We start from the raw sequence: 15,950 nt of genomic DNA on the forward strand, positions 1-15,950 counted from the left end.
AGTCTTGCAAAGCTGTTTGTTCATCAGCCACAGTTGCAGTAGGAGGACATGTGTAACGTGGAGTTGTTTAACCCCTCTTTGAAGGGTAGAAGGTTTTATTTGCTGAGTGAGGGTGCTGTGGAGTCAAGGTGACTAGCAGGCTGGGTGTTGCCCTGATGGTTCTTTGCTTTCAGCTCGAATCCCTTGGAAGCTACAGGTTGCAGCAGACAGGTTTGGGGTTGGGTTTTTTTTGCCTTGTAGTCTTTGTAAGCCCTGTTTGATTGAGGGATGAGAGAGGCTATGTTTGGATCTGCTTTGCCTGAGGTAGGTGTGACCCTTCTTGAGGGGAAAATGGGGGTGCCTGGCTGGAAGCAGTGGGGTTCAGGGCACACACTTCCATTTCTGGAAGAAGTTTAGTGCTCCCCTCACCCCCCTCCAGCCCAGCTCAGAGCTTAGGCAGAAGAGTGGGGCAGAGGCTGCCAAAACAGGGTGAGGTGGTGAGTACCTTGCAGAGCTGGAAGGCCTTTAATTATCAGGCAGCTTAATGGGGGCAGGTGCTCCCATTGCAGTGGGAGCCAGGGCAGGACACAGCTGATAAATTGCTCTGATGTTTGAGTTCCTTCTCTCTGCTGCTTTCTGCTAAATGCTGTGGGTTTGCAGAACCAGTATGGGTCAGGTAAAGTTTTACAGAGGGGAAAGGGAGAAATGGCAAAATCCTGACTCCTGGTTGTGGGTGTGTTGCAGGGAATCTTCAGAGCACCTTGAGATGGTTTGTGCAGCCATCTCTTGTCAGGTGCTGATTGTGATGTTCCCTAAAGCCTCTGAAATCCTTCTTTCAGGACAGAGGAAGATATTTGCAGAGATTTGAACAAAGAAGGGGCTGTTTCTCCTCCCATAACATTTAAGTTCTTGCTGATCTGAGGGGGCACTCTTGATACCTTTTTGTTTCTGAATTTTATAGATTTTTGGGTGGTTGTTAAAGATAAAAACCCCTCCCACTAGTTTTGTCTCTTGACCTGCAGCATCTCAGTGGTAATTACATGTTAAACAGTTGCCTTCAGTCATGCCCTCTGTGTACAGACCCCTGGTAATAAGGGGTTTCCCTTCTTAGATATTTCTGAACTCCAGTTTCACCATCAAAATGTTCTCTTGGAACAGTCACTTGTCCACAAGCTCTGTCAGATGCTGCTTCTGTTCCCCTGAAGCTGCCTCAGTGATACCTGGGCTGTGAGGTAGGAGGAGGAGTGTCTGTGGAGCAGAGGCACAAGGTGCTAGTTCTCAGATGAGGGAGGTTTGTGCCCCAGGCATGGTTTTGATACTTTTGGAGGGATGCAGAAGGTTTAAGCCACCCCAGTTTAGTAGTAAGGAGTGTCAGTGCTATTTTCAGATGTTCCTGTTAATAAAAGCAAACAAAAAAAAGCTTTTTCTTATTATAAAACCAAAGAGAAACCCTTGTGGTTCATCAGGCTGCCTTACAAAGAACATCAGCAGGGCTCCCACTGCAGCAGCTCCTGAGGCACAGGGGTTTCTCACCTGCCTGGCACAGCAGCCTGCACAAACTCCAGCCTTAGAAAGAAAGGCAAATATTTGTGCTGGGAGAGAACCAAAGAAGCAGCAGATCCTCTCCTTACAATCCTGCTGTGCCAAAAAGCTGAGAGAGCCAGCTCTTCCCCTGCATGCAGCACCTCTGGCTGCTCTGGAGCAGTGCTTGGTGGCCCCAGATGTGCCCCAAGGCTTCAGGGTGCACCCCAGCTGCCTGATTTCACCCCATTTCTTGGCTTGCTTCCCCAGCACTGTGCAGGGAACTCTCCCCTGTGATGCCCAGTGCTGCTCTCTGGGCAGGGAGCTGTTTCAGTGCCACTTCAAGGCACTGTGGCTAAGAACAGTCCTGTGTTCTGGCAGATGTGCTCCTGGTGGAGCAGGGTTCCACAGTGAGACCTGCTGCTCAGGGCTGGCAGCTCCTGGGGGGCTGTTGAGAGCCAGCAGAGGCTTTGCCTCTTCAGATGGTTTTTCTAGTTAAGATAAGCCAAATATTTCACTGAAGAGTCTCTCTGATCTCTGTACAGCCCATATAAGCCTTGCTGTTCAATGCAGTTGTTAATATAAGTAGCTAGAGGAACCAGAAGTGAGAACAGGAGTCCCCAGGACTTCCCTTTTACCACAGCAACTTTCATTTTATCACTTATACCTTCACCTTGTTAGTCCTAGGATTACACACCCACATGCACCCCTCCTGTAGGTGCTAGAAATGGGTCATTGGTCTGTTGTATCCCATTCCACCCCAAAAAAAACACTTCCCATTTCCCATTTCCAATTTCTTCCTTTTGGGGTCTGTAACAGGAATCTTTGGAGCTTGTTCAGAGAGATGTTCCACTGATGGACTCTGGGGTGTTTTGGGGAGCTAATGAGATCAATTACAGGAGGTACTCCCAGCAGCTTCCAGGCTTTAATGCATTCCTTGGCTTTTGTTCAGCAGTTAATATGCTGAAGGATTAGTAAGAAGCTGCTGTGATACAAAGCAGGACTCAAACCTTCTCACCTCAGTCTTCTGGAGGCATCAGAAGTGTGTGGAAGCTCAGGGGAGGAACTGGAGACCCGTGTTGAGAACAAGAGCAGTGGATTTGGGAACAGAGCAGGTTCTCCATCAGCTGCAGGCACAGCAGGGAGGGTGGTGCTGGACTGAGGGGATCCTGTGGAGGAGGCTGGTGGGAGATAGTGTGCTGAGGAGGGCTGAATGCAGTGTCAGAGTGAAGCACTGGTTGGGTTTCCAGTGGGGTGCACACTCCTCTGCAGACACCCTGAAAGTGCCTTGGTAGAGGCATCCTCAAAAGCTGTTCTGTGAGCAGAGCTGTGAGGTCACTGCTGAGTCTCCTGGTCTGTGTTGGGAGCAGCAGTTTTGAGGGTTTGGTGGGTTATTTTTAAGTTTGCCTTCTGGATTTGGAGCCACTCTGCTCTCTTTTTCCACTCAAATGACTTGGAAGCCTCTAGATGGACTGATGGAATGTTCTTGAACTCTCCCTGTGGAGCTGGGGGCCACTCTGAAGATGGGTTGGTTCAAGGCCTGTGTGTGCACATGCTCTTTTTTCAAGGTCTGAACTTGATTTCCTAGTGAATTAATTGGCATACATTTTAGAGTTGTAGTAAGGAACTTAGAACAACATTCATATATGAAAAAAAATCTACTGTACACTGGTTATTTATGGCTGGGGAGAAGAGCTGTGGATGTAATTTTTGTAGTGAATTAATTGGCATACATTTTAGAGTTGTAGTAAGGAGCTGAGCACAACATTCAGATGTGAAAAAAAATCTACTATACACTGATTATGGCTGAGGAGAAAAGTTGTGGATGTAATTTTTGTTTGGCACTTTCAGCCGGAACTCCCCAGGCTCCAGTGGCTGAATTTGTTGTTTTCAGCTTGAAAGGAGGTGCAGAAACTTGTTTCCTTCCCAGTTTAAAGTCAAGTAAACCCAAGTCACTGCTGGCAGTTGCTTGTTTAGTCTGATGACGTGTGTAAATAATAATTAGCAGATGAAGCAGAGTCTCTCCTCTGTTCTGACACCAGTTACAAATGAGAAACACACTGTGTTATTATAGCCTTGCCCTCTGCAGAAACACTGGATGCTCTTTGTACATTTGCCTTCTTAATTTGTGATACCAATTGCTACCCTCAGACCTCTCCTGAGGAGTGGGGTGCCCTCAGTGGTCTGTTGCAGAATGAAGGTAGCTGGAGGTCCTGGGGCATCCTTGCTTTGCTCCAGGTCTCCATGGGCCTGAGTGTAGGACCAAGCACTCAGAATTGAAGTGTGGTGGAGGTGGCACTGTGCTGCAAAAGTCTAAATCCACCTTTGGGGGGGATCAGGCTGCCCTGTCAGGTCCTTGAAACTGGCTGTTGAAAGGTGTTTTTTAGAGAATCATAGCCAGTTGGAACTTCAATATAGCTACTAGTTTAACAGCATTGAGGAAAGAAGGGTAGAATCCTTCCTTTGGTTGATTTTTTTTCTTCCCAACCAGGAGCTTGGATATGCAGGTGGAAACCTTACCCCTGTCAGTGGTGTTGCAGCACAAATCCAGCCCCAGTGGCACTGGTAAAACACATCCTGTGCACCAGCCCCTGGCACGTGCAGTTACTTAAGCTGCTAAATGATGGCCCAACTTGTACATGGAGAATCTTAAGTGCAAAGCCCAGTGATTCATGCAGTAGGCTTATTCCTGTCTTCTCATCCTCAATATTTCTTCTCTCCTGCAGTGTGTCCCTGGGAGCTTGGAGGACCCAAAAACAGTGACACATCACAAGCTGATCCACGCCACCTCCGAGAAGGTGCTGACAGACACTAAAACAGTGTTGGAGGAGAACATTCAGGATAGAGGTAAGGGGGGCTGTTTTTTAATCCTGTCAGCCTGGAAACATGAGATTGTATTTAACTATTTGGCAAGTTCCAAACATTAACTTTTTAATAGCTACTTTCTGCCCTGACTTAACTAATAAGATGTCAAAAAAGGAAGAAGAGGGAAAAAAAGACTTTTTTTTTTCCCCAGTGAAACCACCCTGAGCAGTTTTTCTTCACTCTTTTAAGAGCTGAAAAGGAATTAGGAGTGTTCATTAAGTCAACAAGTTAAACATATTCTTTTTATCTCCTTCTAAAGGAATTTTTTTAAACCTCCAGGACAGCATTTGTGCTTCAAAATGATTCAAAAGTAGTTATCATGGCTGAATATTCCAAGATAGACAAGCCAGTGCTTTTGGGGGGTTTCTTGAGGTCTCCAGGCCAAGCAGAAGGATGGTCACTGAAGGGTGTCTGAGGGTCTGCAGTTTGGATCTCCTTCTGTCCTCTGCAAAGATAGGTCAGGATCAGTGCACTGTGGTATCCCTGCCCACAGCAGAGCATGAGAGGTATGTATTGGCTCCTGAACTTCAAAGGTGTAAAGGATTAATGTGAAACAAAAGAAGATCTAAAGATGAGAGGTGGAGTCAGTTTTCACTAGAGAGCTTCAGCTGATGGCCCCTTCTGGAGATAAAAGTGTGCAGAAAGTGGGAGAAGCAGGACTGCTGTAGAGTGAAATAGTCTGAGTCAGCAGCCTGGCAGGGTTTTTGCCAGAGTTCCTGCAGGCTGGAGAGCTGCTGTGTGAAGACAAGTGGTTTGGGGTCTCTTGCAGGTCAATATCCCCTTCCAAAGGAGCCCAAGAGGAGCTGGGCAGTGCCAAGGGGCTGGTGGGGTTATTCCTAGGCGAGGTGCCAGCTCCTGCAGAGTTTTGAATTGCAGTTTGCAGGAGCCAAACAGTAGAGCCCATGTGGATCCTCTCAGCCTCACACCAGCTGGACAAACAAGGGTTAAGAGCCTGCACCAGCTGCTGCTCTCAGCCCTGAGGTGCTGGGCCAGGCCAAGGAAAGCTGCTGTGCAAAGCACACTTTGTGTTTTGGCTGCTTCATGCCATGGGCTAAAAGCTGCAGGTCAGGCCCTTTCTGGCTGAGGGGCTGCAGGTGCTGCACAGGCCCCTCTGAGGCCTTTGAAGGTGTGTGGTTGGAGGTGTTAGAAACCTGTAAAGCATTGAGATCTCTGGGAGAAGGGTGCCTTGTGAGGGGAAAGTATTAGTCTGAAAAGCACAAAGCAGTCTCCTAGAGACTGAAGACTTGTTTCCCCTCAAGACTTGTCCTGGTGGGCTACCAGGGATGTGCCCCTGGTGTGGGCTGGAGCTCACTCTGCTGCCATTCACACACAGAGGTGACTCCAGCCTGGCACTGGGAGTTCTTGTTGAACATTGGTGCTTCCTGTGCTCTGGCTGAGGGAAGGCCCCAGCTTAGACCAAAAACCATCTGTTGCCTGCCTCTGCTGCTTTCTCTCCGTGGAAGCACTGGAAGTTCCGATGCTTTCTTATCATCATGAGCCAACTGCTGTCCTGTTAATGTACAAGACAATGGGAGGCTGCAGTACCTTTTCTTCAATGGTGTGTGTGAGGAGAAGAAACCAGTAGCAACCAGTCTAACTAAGAATGAACTGGTGTGAAGCCACCAAGGAACTGCAAACGCTGAAGGGGAGCGTGTAAAGCTGCAGAGGCTTTAAAGTGTGAAAAAGGTCTGATGCTCCAGTGGAATGAATATAAAAATCATCTCCAAGGAAGACTGAATTTGTGTAGCACCTTCCAAGAGCTGTTTTCTCCCTCTATTCTAATGAATCTTGGTGTTTTTCTCTTCCTAGATGTCTTGCTTTTGATAAAGAAGCGTGCGCCACCTCCGCTCCCCAAAATGTCAGACGTGTCTGCAGAGGAGAAAGTGAGTCTGAAAGACTTCTTGGCTTAGCTGTTTTGATTAACTGCTTTACTAATGAGCTGTGGAAGGATGACTGGTGTGCTCTTTGTTCATAGAGGCAAATGTTGCCAGTTAAACTCTAGGGAAATTATTTCATATTTCTTCCAGACTTTGAGGAAGGTGATTTACTGTTTTTTACCTCTGATTGTGAGAACGTTTGCCTTGGGATAAGAGACACAGATTCAGTGGACATAGCATAGATGTGATCTCTGAACAAATGGCTTGTCACTGTGTGAGCCTAGCTCAGCAAGTTCAGCTTTGTCCCTGTTTGAAAACCCAGCAGAAATGTGTTCATTTGCTGTCGGGCTGTCTTCTGTCTTTAATCTGTGCATGGCTTGTCACCCTCTGAACAGGGCTCTAGAGCTGAAGTTTTGGTCTCCTTCTATTCTATTTTTTAATGTATTTTACCTTATTGGGATGCAGTTGTTACTGAAGGTCCATGATGCCCAGGATGGTGCTTCTGCACGAGTGGTACTGCAGATGGTGTTACCACATCAACACTTGGAGCAACACTTGTGCTTGGTGTGGTGAATTTCTGGGTGTCCCTCCTTCATTCTTGCACAGCTTTGTTTCTTCTTGCTTCCTGTAGGTACTGGTGTGTGTCTGTGTCCCTTCCTGTAGGTACTGGTGTGTGTCTGTGTCCCTTCCTGTAGGTACTGTTGTGTCTCTGTCCCTCGTTTTGCTGGACTGCAGCTTCTCTCAGCTGCCACTCACAGAGCACTGCCTGATACCTTGGTGAAGAACCTGAAACTGCTCTGCTATGCCACGTTCTTTGTTCTGTGGGTAATGGCTTATGAATCCTGATGATGTTTCTTATCCTTTAGAGGAAACAAGAGCAGAAAGCTCCAGATAAAGAGGCCATCCTCAAAGCAACTGCAAACCTGCCCCCTCGCAACGCGGATCGCAGCGTGGCCCATCACAACATGAGGGATGTAAGTGTTGGGCTTGACTTGGACCCACACTGCAACATCTGAGTGGGCTTTATCTTGTATAACCTTCTCTCTTACAAATGAATGTGATTCTCTTTTCTCTAGAAGAGAAATTAAGATGTGTTTAAAGTGTATTCAAGTAGATACCTTAAGATTCAGACGCAGGTCATACTATTTAGGGATAACAAGTTTTAAATTATGATGTTAAAGGTTCTACTTGCCCACAGGGAAGCCTCAGTAAATGTATTTGACATCTGGCAGATGTGAAGTTAAGGGGTTTATTTCTTTGGCCTTAAATAGTTAAGTGCTTGCAGTGGGTTTTTTCTTCTCCTGTGGTTTTGAACAGAGAAATTAAGCATAAATTTTGACTTAATTAATAGAATGCTGATAGTCTGTAGTGCTTCTAGCTGTCTCTCCAGCATGTAAGCACTACTTGTACTCATCTGTACTGGTCAGGGTATGAAGCAGTGAATCTGCCTCCACCTTGCATTTTGTCAGCATGCCCAGTGACCCAAAGGGGCCAGCTGGCATTTAAGCTGTTTACTGGCCAACATGAGCCACTGAGCACAGCATATTGAAAACCAAATGTCCAACTGAAAGGAATTTGTGATGCTTCAGTTTAGAAAAGAGCTTTGATCTACGTTGTTCAAATTTAGCTTACTAGAAATCAGAGAGTAGACCAGGAAGGTTTGTTGGTTCCCAAAAGCAAGCAGCACTGCTGTGGAGCTGCTCTGACTGTCTCCTTACAACACCTCTGCAAGATGGGAGTCAGTGTTTCTGTGAAGCAGTGAGTTTTCCTGGACACTGCACAGCTTGTGGTGTACTGGGCAGCAGGCTGTGGGAGAAATAAAAGAACCTTTCTGCCCAGTAGCTTTTACTTACATGCAACACTTCACAGCAAGGGCCCAGTGCCTGTTGAGAGGCTAAACAATTAAAATAAAGCCCTAATAAAGCAACGTTCTGTACAGGGGGCCCGACTACTGCTGAGACACTAACAATAGCTCTATTAAGATTCAATGATATCTGGTAACTTCCTGTCTAAATGTTTTGACAGTTTCCTTTCTTGCAGTTCCAGACAGAGCTCCGGAAGATCTTGGTGTCTCTCATAGAAGTTGCACAGAAATTATTAGCACTGAACCCAGATGCAGTTGAACTATTTAAGAAAGCAAATGGTATGAACTTATCTTTACAGTTTCTAGTTCAGCCCTGGGAACATGTTTGCTTTTGTAGCAGAAGAGTTGGCTCTCAGAGCCAAGTCCAGACTTTGATGTAACAGCAAAGCCACTACAAACTTTGTGGCAAAGATTTCTCCTTGTGGATGTAGAGTTGTATAAAACTTAGGGGAAGTTCTATTTTAAAATAAAATTAGTAGTGAAAAAATTGGCAAGCTTCATGAGTTGCACTTTAGGGATGGTAAAGAACAGTTGAAAATGCACAGGGGGATGGTAAAATGAGGGGAAAGCATAGCTGCTGGGTCAGTTTGTGGGATGTGCTTGGCCTGGAGATCTGCTACAAGCAGATCCAACTTGCTTTCTAGGTAAATGATAAATAGCTCTTCAGTGAGTCTCCTATATATTTATGTGGAAATACCATGGTCATGTGAGAGTTAGCTATTTCTATTTGAGATCTTGAACACTTCTGGACAAAGTCTTTGTCCTGGAAGAACCTATCTGAGCCAGGCCAAGCTGAGTGCAGCAAATTAAATGATGAGATGGCAGATTTGGGGTGGAAACAAAAGGGATGGAAGAGAAGAATGGGGTTTGAACTTAACACATGCTGTTCCATTGAGAAAGGGGGTTTATTTTTAGCCTGGAGCCAGTCTGAACATTGTTCTGTTTGTGTGTGTAGCCATGCTGGATGAGGATGAGGAGGACAGAGTGGATGAGATCGCCCTGCGGCAGCTCACAGAAATGGGCTTTCCAGAAAGCAGAGCTGTCAAAGCCCTTCGGTTAAACCAGTAAGTGTACCCAGCACACTGCCTGCAGATTACTTCATAGGGTTAAAAAAAAATTGCTGCTTTTTTCTTAGTCTCCTTATGTGGGTCACTTAAAACTAGGTTGGAAAAAGCAGTACCTAAGAGAACAGCACTGCCTGGGGCAGCGTGCAGGTGAGGGTGGCACTGGGCAGGGGCAGCAGTGCTGTGCTTGCTCTGGAAAGTGGTGCTGCTCTGTGGTTCACAAGGCTGGCATTGTTTTCAGGTATTAAACTCATGTTTTCCTCCACTTTAGAATTCAGATTTTAGAGGCAAAAGCAAACCTAGCCCATCCACATTGGTCTTTCAGCTGTAGAAAGATACTTGGTGGTGATCTTTTAGAAACATTCCAAGGATATTGAGGTGTCCAGGTAGCAGCTGTAGGGGAATGGGAAGTGATGTAGTTCTTCTCATGCCCTAAGGAGAATCAGTTGCACTGCCTCACTCCTGAGAGGGGTTTGTTAGGTCACTCTCAAAAATCTCTAATATGAGATAGAGAATACACAACGTATCTCAGTCCTCCTTTTCCAGTATCTCTCCCTTGGAGCCCAGAAGGACTTTCTCCCTTCGTGTCCTCTGTCCTCAGTGTTGTGACTGAAGAGCCAAGTAGGCAAAGGCTTTCCTTGCTGAGAGCATGAAACAATTCCCCTGTGTCCAAGGAAATGACTTGTTCAGTTGCCCTCTTGTTGTTATGTCTCTTCCCAATGAGCACAGAGGAAGAAGCAGTTTTGAGGCCCTCAAGATCCCTTTAGCTTGAGCCCTTCACTTCATAGCAGGTGACCATGTTATGATCCTGATGTTCTGTTCCCTTGGGCTGGCCTCTCCTTTGGGGGGATCACAGTTCTTAAGCCAGGCTGGAGGAAGAACAGAATGGTACCTCTCCAAGTGCAGCTGCCTGTGCTGAGCTTTACTCTTATTGAAGGCATATTGTGCACATAGTGTTTTTCACCCTCTTCCTTGTGGTGATGATGTCATTCCTGGATCACTGGGTGGATGTCAGAGATCTCCTTAAGCAGCAGAGCAGCTTGTGTCCATGATAGTTCCATGTAGATTTGGAACATGCTTAGTTTGCAGTGTTGTCAACAGTTGCAAGTAGTCAGCATTTCTCTGTTGGGAGATAAAGCAGACGTTGTGGAGAGAAAGGTGTCTCCCGCAGCAGTGAGCAGACGTTGTGGAGAGAAAGGTGACTCCCTCAGCAATGCCTTTCAAACTGTGGGGCACAGCTGTCCAAGCTGGACCTCACCCCTCTGTCCTCCTGCCTTCAGAGAAGATCGTGCTGCCCGGTATGCACAGAGTTCAAGTGCTCTGAGATTTGCTCCAAAACTTTATTATTGGTGACTTTTCAGATGGGAATCAACCTGCAAGCCAGTATAGGCCAGGAATAAATGCAGAGGCAGAGGTGTGGGGAGCACTGCTGCATACCTGGAGTGGTTCTCACCCCCCTCTCTGCTTTGCTTTCCAGCATGTCCGTGACGCAGGCCATGGAGTGGCTGATAGAACACGCAGATGACCCTGCTGTGGATGCTCCACTTCCAGGTCAGACTCCATCAGAAGCCACAGCTGAAGCTGCTGCATCCTCTGCTGAGGCCACGGCGGGTCCCAGTTCAGAAGCAGGGGAGGAGGAGGCCAAGGATGAGCTGACAGAAATATTCAAGAAGATTCGGAGGAAAAGAGAGTTTCGTCCAGACCCACGAGTGAGTGCCCTTTATCTCAGCTTGTAACTTAGGATTGGAGGGGACTGTGTGGGCACTGTGGGATCCAAGGAGCTGTTTAGTTAATAAATTAAATGGGACATCTAGGGAGATGGATATTGTGCTGGCTTGGCAGTATTTTAGTGGAAGCTTTTAGGGACCGTTTAAATTCAGGTTGCTGGAAGGGATATTAACAAATGAATGTGGTGCTGTCACAGATCAGTCTCTAAATTACTGCCACTTAGTTCTGCACCTGAAAATTCAGCAGTGGGGCTGAAATGAGCTGCCAGACTCCTGGCATTGCTTTCTGTGACTGCTGTCTAGGAAAGAAGGGCAGCAGGGCAGGAGTGGGTCCTTCTGCTGTAGAAGAGGACAGAAGAGTGTGTTGGTATTTGGGGGCAAGGAGAAGCACATACCAGCAGATTTCATACCTGCAGTAAATGCAGGTTAGCTTTTTTTTTCAGAACACAGTATTAGCTGAAGTGAAAATCTGTGCTGTTATCCCACTGTAAACTCCCCAGGAGGTGCTCTTTAGAGTCTGGCACTTGGGACTTGCAACTGGCTGTTCCTTGAGATTTTGGTTAAAAGGTGCAAATGCATTTGATGACCTGGGTACAATTCCTAAATGATTAAACATTCTCAAAACAGTGTCTAGGTACATAACACTCACTAGCAACATAATAAATCTGGGAAGTGAAATTGAGTGACTAGAACTGGAAATGAGTGTGAAGCCTGCTCTGTCAGGGAGATGTGAACACAAGCTTTGTGACAGGAGAGAGGTCCCAAAATCCCCTCTCTCTGTCTTGCTCTTCTCCTTTCTACCCCAGGTACTCCTGCTCTGTGCCTTGCATTCAGCTTTCAGTGTGGAGGACAGGAGCTACCTTCACTCTTAGCATTTATTCTTCCATAATAATGATACTTCTGATATAGGGATGTGAAAACTTTGTAGCTAGGATTACACCGTGGTCTGCAAATGGAAACAACTGGGGGTGTTTACCCCACAAAAAGCTCCTGCAGAGAAGGTGAAAGGATATGCTGGTTCTCATGCCTGTTTTAAATGTTACACTTAAGCTGTGCAAATCTGATGCAGGCTGTCATTGCCCTGATGGAGATGGGATTTGATGAAAAAGAAGTGGTAGATGCACTGAGAGTAAACAACAACCAGCAGAATGCAGCTGTGAGTACAATGTCATTTCTCTTCATTATTGCTCTAATAGTTTGTTCAGTTGATCTTTTTTATCATTGAATTGTTGTTTTAATCCATCATGAAGCCCAGCTCTTACTGGAGATGAAGTGAGTGCTATTTTGGGCTTCTTTCATGTTAGATGAACAACCAGAATACAAAAGTTTTTTAGGCTTGGAGAAACTCAGCATGTGTGAGGTTGAACTTGGTTTTATGTGGATTTTCAGAAAGCTTTGGAGAAACTCCCTCACCAGAGTCTGCAGAAGAGATTGTACTTCATGAGAAAGAAAAAGGCATTCCCAATAATTAACAACTCATTGATGAAGTGGATGCTATATATTTTGGGCTTCTTTCATGTTAGATGAACAACCAGAATACAAAAGTTTTAGGCTTGGAGGAACTCAGCATGTGTGAGGTTGAACTTGGTTTTATATGGATTTTCAAAAAGCTTTGGAGAAACTCCCTCACCAGAGTCTGCAGAAGAGATTGTACTTCATGAGAAAGAAAAAGGCATTCCCAATAATTAACAACTCATTAAAGGACAGGAATAAATCATCAAGCAAAAGGTTCAAGCCATGCGGTGTGTGAATTACCACTTTGTAGCAGCACATTCCAGAGTATGGAACTGAAGGTTTTTCAGAGATGGATTAGTCCCCTGCTAGGGGATGAGAGGTTAAGGAAAATTATGTGGGTAAAGCTGCCAGCCAAGGAACCTTCTCTTCTTAAGCACCCACTGCTGGCTACTGGTATTGGGCTGGATGGTACTTGAGGCTGCTGTGCTGTCACCATGCTGATGGGTTGCTCTGAGGCAGGACATGTGTTATCCCACACACCTTCCCTGAGCTCTGACACATCTGAAGCTGGTATAAATTTATTAGCAGGCACTGCTGCTGTTCCCACTGACATACAAGTTCATCTCTGTGGGAGTGACACAAATGAACAGTGATCTAGTGTGAAATAAATGTCCAGCTCACTCTTTAACTGTGAGAGGAGAAAATGTTTTTCCCATGCCACCTTGTCAGGACTTTTGAGACACTTTGATCCTCGTGGAACCCATCGTGACACTTGTTGTGCCTGGTGATTTCTTTCAGTGTGAATGGCTGCTGGGAGACAGAAAGCCTTCTCCAGAGGACTTAGATAAGGGCATTGACACCAATAGCCCTCTCTTCCAAGCCATCTTAGAAAACCCAGTGGTACAGTTAGGGCTAACCAACCCTAAAACTCTACTAGGTAAGTCCTGCTTGGGGGTTCTTGATGTGTAGAGACTGTTCTGTGATTGCTAGCAGATGAGAGACTGGGTGATGGCAGTGTGCTCTGTGGGATGGGTGCAGCTCTCTGCCCTTTCCCTCTCTGTCAGCAGCTGCATCATTTGTTTGCTTCATGCAGCAGCTCAGCTAAACCCAGGACAGAACTTGGGGCTGTCCCAGAAATGCTGCTAATTCCCCAGGCTACTGGATTCCACTTGCTGAACTCAGAACTTGAATAGCTGCTGGCTGAAATGCTTTTGTGGATTTAGGAGACCTTTTGTGTGCTCCCTTTGGCCACGAGGGGGGAAAAAAAAATCAGGAATGTCTGTCTAGAACTCTGATTATTTTGCAGAAAAAACAAGGCTGTCTCCTGCTGCACAGCTTCCTGTGTGCTGAGGCCTGATCACTGAGATGGAAGATAACTTGTGGAAGAGTAGCCAAACAAGTAGTCAGAGCCAAAGGCCTTGCCTATCAAAGTTGAGCTGATTTGTGTGAAAAAACACTTCCCCTTGCTTGGGTTTGGGCTCTGTGGTAACATCTGCCTGGTCAAAAAGGCTGTGAGCACAGCAAGTACCCCCAGAGCCTGGCTGTGAAACACAAATCTCTGCTGAATTGGCCTCTCTGACCCTGGAGGAGGGTACAGGAGAGTGGCATTGGCTCTGGGGTGGATAGAAAAAGTTCTGTGTTTAGTCTTTAGCTTCAAAACTTACTTGAAGCAAAGCTTTTAAATAAAGGGTGAAGAGAGCTTTTAAAAATACTGCTTTAAATGTCAGTAGGAGAGTTTGCAAGCTTTTAAATCATTCAGGAGCAGAACCTTCCCACTCTGATTTCTGAACAAATGGACTCTTCATCTCCAATGAGGGCTCCTCACTGCAGCTCAGAATATAAATAGAAAATGAAATGCCATTATATGTGCCTGTAAAGCTTGGATGAACATCAGAGAATATATTCCTAATGATACATCTGCAAATTGCTTGTGTCACAGATTTCTGTAATGACTGCTTGCATTTAATTGGGTGCTTGCAGAACATTAATAAATCTTTAGTTCTGGGCTTTTGAGTCTGTGCAAAAGAAACAGAGTTGAAGTGGTGGAAGGTGAGAAGTGGAGTTTATTCTGGGCTTTTCTGTAGGCATATGCTGCATGACCTTGAGCCCTTCAGGGGTGCCAGGTCCTTACAGCTCCCACCAATGTCAGCTGGAGCTTTGTGCACTAACACTCCTGGGGGAGTGAGGACCCTGCACTCAGTGCTGCTCTGCCAGGCTCTTACACAGTGACCTTTTGGTGACTTCCAAAGAGGTCAGATGTGCAACTGCTTTTTGTCCTGCAATGACTGCTCCAGGTGTCCAGTAGCCCAGATCAGTGTCCATCACAAGGCTTATAAATCACAGCCTGGGCCATCCTTCTGCCAGATTTACAGCTTAGCCCTTGCAGTATCTGTCTGGTTCCTTCAATGTAAGTAGAAGAGTGAAAACTTCACACATTTAAAACCAATCAAAGCTTATTGTAGAGGCAGCAGTGTACAGAAATTAAAAAACTGCTCTTAAGTACTTGGCTCCCTGTCACTGTTCAGACATGGAGGCAGTTGTTCTGCACAGAGAGACTTCCCCCTCCTGCCTGTGTCTAGGTGGGTGGAACTGGCTCCTCCCTATGTCCTTTACTCTCCAGACACCAGGAAGGAGAAGCACGTGCAGCTCAGGGGGAAGATGCTGCTTCTTCTGTGAAAAGCTTCTCTATGTGAAAAGCTTGAGCTCAGAGATTTGGGGGCTTGAGGGGCTACACTTCTGCTGGCTCTGCTGCTCCTTCCTGGGTAGCCTTTGGCATGCCTGCTGCTCATTTTGCTGGCATAGGTTTCTCTTCAGAGATGTTCTGAGAGAGTAGCCATGGGACAACCCAAGTGCAGCACAGGAAGGCAAAGGCAACAGAGGCAGGGGTGTGACAGTGCCTTCTAACAACTGGCCTGGTTAAGTACCAGGGAGGTAGAAGATGCTGGTGCAAGAACAAGCTGCTGAGAAATCTAGGCTGTGGAAAATCATTCAGTGGAGTTGCAGTCCCCTAGGAGTACTGGCAGGAAATGACCCAGTTCTAGGATGGCCTTTCCTACATGTCTGAGTTCCACAGCATCTTCCCTGCCACTGCCTGTGGACACTGGCTAAGGCTTCAGCTCTTCAAACCCATGTCCCTGAGGTTCTGAGGTGGACCATAGTCCAGGCTGAGCATTTAATCAGCCTCTCTCTGCAATGATTAATGCTGAGGAATGAGGGAAGCACAAGAGCCTGCAGCACCCCAGGCTGTGGGGTGTAAATGGTGCCTGTATGGTCAGGGCTTCATCCTTTTTGGGTCATGCTTGCCCACAACCTTCGAGCTGTAGCTATTTCTACCCATCCTCTTGTAGAAGCATCCCAAACGTTGAAGCCTTTGACCAAAGTACTAACTGACTTGCAATTTCTTGGCAGCCTTCGAGGATATGCTTGAAAACCCCTTGAACAGCACCCAGTGGATGAACGACCCTGAGACTGGGCCTGTCATGCTCCAGATCTCCCGAATCTTCCAGACGCTGAATCGCACGTAGAGGGGACTGCCAGCCCACTGTGCCACCTCCTGCTGTCCCCCACCTCCCCCTCTCCTCCACGGGGGGGGTGCAGG

The 15,950-nt window shown here is 46.6% G+C and overlaps 1 protein-coding gene across 1 annotated transcript; it reads left to right on the forward strand.

Annotated features, from left to right (window-relative positions):
- Nucleotides 1-4,226: 4,226 nt before the first annotated feature.
- UBAC1 (UBA domain containing 1) lies at nt 4,227-15,948 on the forward strand (the record flags this gene model as incomplete). The annotated part of the gene is made up of 9 exons (XM_008937478.1): nt 4,227-4,347; nt 6,175-6,248; nt 7,109-7,216; nt 8,283-8,385; nt 9,062-9,170; nt 10,648-10,879; nt 11,967-12,053; nt 13,151-13,289; nt 15,761-15,948. Coding segments are annotated over 9 exons (1,089 nt in total), but the record flags the coding sequence as incomplete, so codon positions are not given.
- Between the last annotated feature and the right edge of the window lie 2 nt (nt 15,949-15,950).

The sequence above is a fragment of the Merops nubicus genome, unplaced genomic scaffold (assembly GCF_000691845.1).
Source record: "Merops nubicus isolate BGI_N331 unplaced genomic scaffold, ASM69184v1 scaffold14783, whole genome shotgun sequence".
Classification (NCBI taxonomy): domain Eukaryota; kingdom Metazoa; phylum Chordata; class Aves; order Coraciiformes; family Meropidae; genus Merops; species Merops nubicus.